A 3,736-nucleotide genomic window follows, 5' to 3' on the forward strand; every position below is an offset into this window, starting at 1 on the left:
CTGCGCCGTACTGCTGGTTGAGGAGAGAGCCGGGAGCCAGCTGATTGTAGGTGGGCATCACGTCTTGGTAAGGGCTCCAGCGTGGCCGATATCCACCAGGGGAGCTCCCGAGAGATGACTTCCAACGGCAAAAGAGGAGACATATGGAAAGCTGAACATTTAGTCGATATCCACTATAAGCAGGCCCTGGCATGACCATGACTATAGCGAGTTATTTAATTAAAAAAAGAAACGGTCATTTAAAGAAGTCATGACAGAGTATTGGACAGCGTCATCTGGCGACCAAGCCTCACTTTGCATGGGACCACGTTCTTTTCCATGGTCCCGCCGTTGCGGTATGAATCTCTTGAGTCTAGTCGAAGCTATCCCCGATTCATGCCCCTCCACCCAGTCAAGCGTGCGCCTGTTGCCGTTTAAAAAAAAAAAACTTTTCGAGGATACTAGCGCACTACATTTTTTTTCTCTCACCACATTCAACTACAAGTTCTCCCATGAGATTAATAAAACATCCACCCGTCGTCTCTCTCATGATGGACATCAAATAAGTGTTGAAAGGGCTTCGATTACCTTGCCGCAAAGCCATTTGAGCACTTGGGCGATAAGGACCATGCACCACTACGCTCATTTTCCGCGTTAGACGCAAGCGCAACTGTGCACAAGTTGACAACTGCTGGTAATAATCAATACTCCTGGTGACAGAATACGGTGAGGATTTGCATTCTGAATCATATTGCGTTTGTGGAATATGATTTAAGCAGCAAAATCCATCCTTTTTTAGCGATCTCAGAGGGTGGCCGTTTTGTCACTCACTTTCTGCCTGCTGAAAGTGACATCACAGTTAATCGGGCCTCAAGTAACTGAGCAGCTGGTCTTCACTGGTCAGAGCAGTGCAAAATTAGTCTGATTTTACCTCACTTCAGTTTAAATTTAGTTATAGTTAATTGAAGGTAATAGTGGAAAAAAAACACAAAGAAAGAATCGCGCGTCTACAACTGCACTGAATTCTCCTACTCGCGGGGATCACAAAAACAAACACGTAGCTTAAAATATATAGAGGATATCAAATATTGCCCTTCGGCATTTCTTTTTAACATCTCAAACGCGCTCCATAACGATTACCCAAAGCAAGTCAAAAGAGAAACGCGAGAACACACCTGTACAATAGCAGGATCTCGAGGCAGCCCATGATGCGGTTTTGTTGGCTCGGAGACGGTGATCTCCTTTATGTCACTCCCTCGAAATATTATGTATTCATAGACTTCATCTTTTGGTGGAAGTGGGCTGCCAGCGTGCCGGTCCTCAGTCCCGTATGACTTGACTGTGACAAATGCACGCTGTCACGCGGTTGCTTCTCGAAGATCCCGGCGGCCGCGCGATACGAATTAGGCAACAACGAGGAGCTCACCTTTGGCCAAAGCAACAGTGGACCTTTCAGTGTCCACGTAGGATAAAACCCCTTCATAACGAATCTGCGCCTTCGATATCAGGCTTATCTTGCTGCCGATGTAAGGAGTTCCGCCTCGGCCACTCATGCTTGCAGCAGATGAACTTCCAACGAGAGAAAGAGGACCGGGTTCAGCCGAGCGTTGGGACATTAACTCATCAGCGACGAACAAAACTGGCAGCACCTGCGTCATTTATAAGATCGGCAGTGACGCAATTCGGTTGGCGCGCAACCTGCGTTCCAGCAGGGTTGCTTTGATTCTTCAGTCGGCACTCTCCGATATTCAGAAAAGCTGGCGGTGGTGTGCTTTAGGAATTTGAATTTGAAAATAAAATAAAATAAAAAAGAAAGAAAAAAATACTATACACCCCATGGCCCACGGGTCGTACTTTGCTAAACAAGCAGTAAGTCTTTCAGTTCATCCATGATGAGATCAATAAGTCAGGGAAAAAAATAGAGCACCAAACTAAAACCTCTGGTTCTCCTTTGAGAACCTAAATTGTTACTGCACTCCTGTATAGATCTGTTCTGCTATCAAAAAATAGGTATGCACATATTTCAAAATATTTTCAGGTTTCTAATTTGTTAGTATTTATTTCTCAAGGTCTTCTTGCTATGTGGTGAAGTGGAACCATAGCACCCTCTACTGGTCAGCCGCCACTGGAAAGCATATTATCCTGCTTGCTATCAGTGGTCATTTGTGACTGTATTTGATTAAAAAAAAACATTTCTTAGCTATCTGTACTTTACTTGAGTATTTATTTTTCAGATGAATTGTTACTGATTACGCTGTTGTTTTTTTCTTGTGTGATTATTTTGAATGCAGTAAGTGACAAACCAATTTTTAACAAAAGGGACTTGGTTGGTGTGAACATCTTTAAATGTAGAGGGCAGGATTAGCAATTTTTTTGTGGGACTTCTTATCTCTTTTGAACATGATTCATAGTGCATTCATTTATTTTTTGGGAATGTACTTTCTTTTATTGATAATAGAATCAAATCTTCCTTTATGTGAATATTTTTTCTTTATCAACATATTTTTCACAATAATTTTGTTAATCTTTCCAACCTCTGCGGATGATGACTTGATGAAAAAATAAAAAGACCCAGAGAGAGGTGAGGTGAAGGTGATTCAGTGATGACAAGGTGCCAAAAACAAGGTCCGCAGCAGAAGTGTCAAACCCAAGTCCATCAAGTAAAAAGTCTGCTATAGTTTGGCTTGAGCCACAGGTGCTTCTACTCAGCAAGTTCGTTTACCTGCTCGTTGCGTGGAAACACATTTGGCTGTAACCGAACTGTGGCATGGATTTTACTTTGTGGGCCTGGATTTGACCCTCTGTCGTCAGCAGTGACGTGGGAATCAAGGACCATTTACGAAATGAGGCAACAGATAAAATAAGCAAGGTATTTCCTGTCATTTTTTGAACATCTAATTAAAAGAACACATTGTATGTAATTGACACTGAAAACGCCCTTTTACATTTGCACTAAACTACATTTTAAGTAACTTAAATATGTTTTTCATTTAATTGAATCAGTACTTATACTTTAAATCCAACGCAAGCGCTGTACTCGGACTTCTACTTAATCAGAGTGCGAATACTTTTTGCAGGAATTTTGAAAATTGTCATCATCGGTTCATTTTTGTGGGCAGGCAACAATACTGTAGAAACATTTTTTGAGGTTGTGAGTCAATGTTTGTGCCTGACTATTGTCAACTGACTCTGAATTGACTGACGTACAACAGGTTGGGGATCCGGTAATGCTCTTTATTTACGTTTTAGTACGTTCTTTTCGCGAGAGAAACTCCCATTTAAAAAAACGTGGACATTTTCCAAAATGACGACGGTACAGTTAAATTGGTTTGTAGTGCCTCGGCAATAATGGAGGTTAACACTCTCGGTCCCGCTCCAGGGTGACGGCGACAGCAGCGAGTTTCCTCTTGGGCGGGTGCGACGCCCACTCCGCCTCTTCACCACAGCAACTTCACTTTCTGCACACAGCAGTCGAGCCATCTTGCACCGCGTCTGCTCCGCGCTTCAACCTCGAAAAAGGACCGTTCCTTTTTTTTTTTGTAAAACATAGTGACAACTCACTAAAAGTCACACTTGGCAACTTTCAATCGGGGCGGCTAGCGCAAGCGTACAAACGAGCCGTTTGGGCCGCGCAATTTGAGGAAAACACTTGGAGACGGCGGCCGTGTTTGCTGCTACGAACGAATCCCCTGGAATGACAGTTGAAGCCATTAGGACCGCCTTTTACGCCGCCGAGCAGCCAATCACAGGTCAGCCG

The 3,736-nt window shown here is 43.4% G+C and overlaps 1 protein-coding gene across 1 annotated transcript in view; it reads right to left on the reverse strand.

The window, feature by feature from the left end:
* The window catches only part of LOC109509881 (protein LSM14 homolog B-like), a 7,642-nt gene extending 6,005 nt beyond the window's left edge, over nucleotides 1–1,637 (reverse strand). The window contains exons 1-2 of the mRNA XM_019859782.1: nucleotides 1,406–1,637; nucleotides 1,155–1,318 (exon numbers count right to left, since the gene is read on the reverse strand). Coding sequence (XP_019715341.1) covers nucleotides 1,155–1,318; nucleotides 1,406–1,637 — 396 coding nt within the window. The remainder of the gene's footprint in view (nucleotides 1–1,154; nucleotides 1,319–1,405) is intronic.
* Nucleotides 1,638–3,736: the final 2,099 nt, after the last annotated feature.

The sequence above is a fragment of the Hippocampus comes genome, unplaced genomic scaffold (assembly GCF_001891065.2).
Source record: "Hippocampus comes isolate QL1 unplaced genomic scaffold, H_comes_QL1_v1.1 scaffold568, whole genome shotgun sequence".
NCBI lineage: Eukaryota > Metazoa > Chordata > Actinopteri > Syngnathiformes > Syngnathidae > Hippocampus > Hippocampus comes.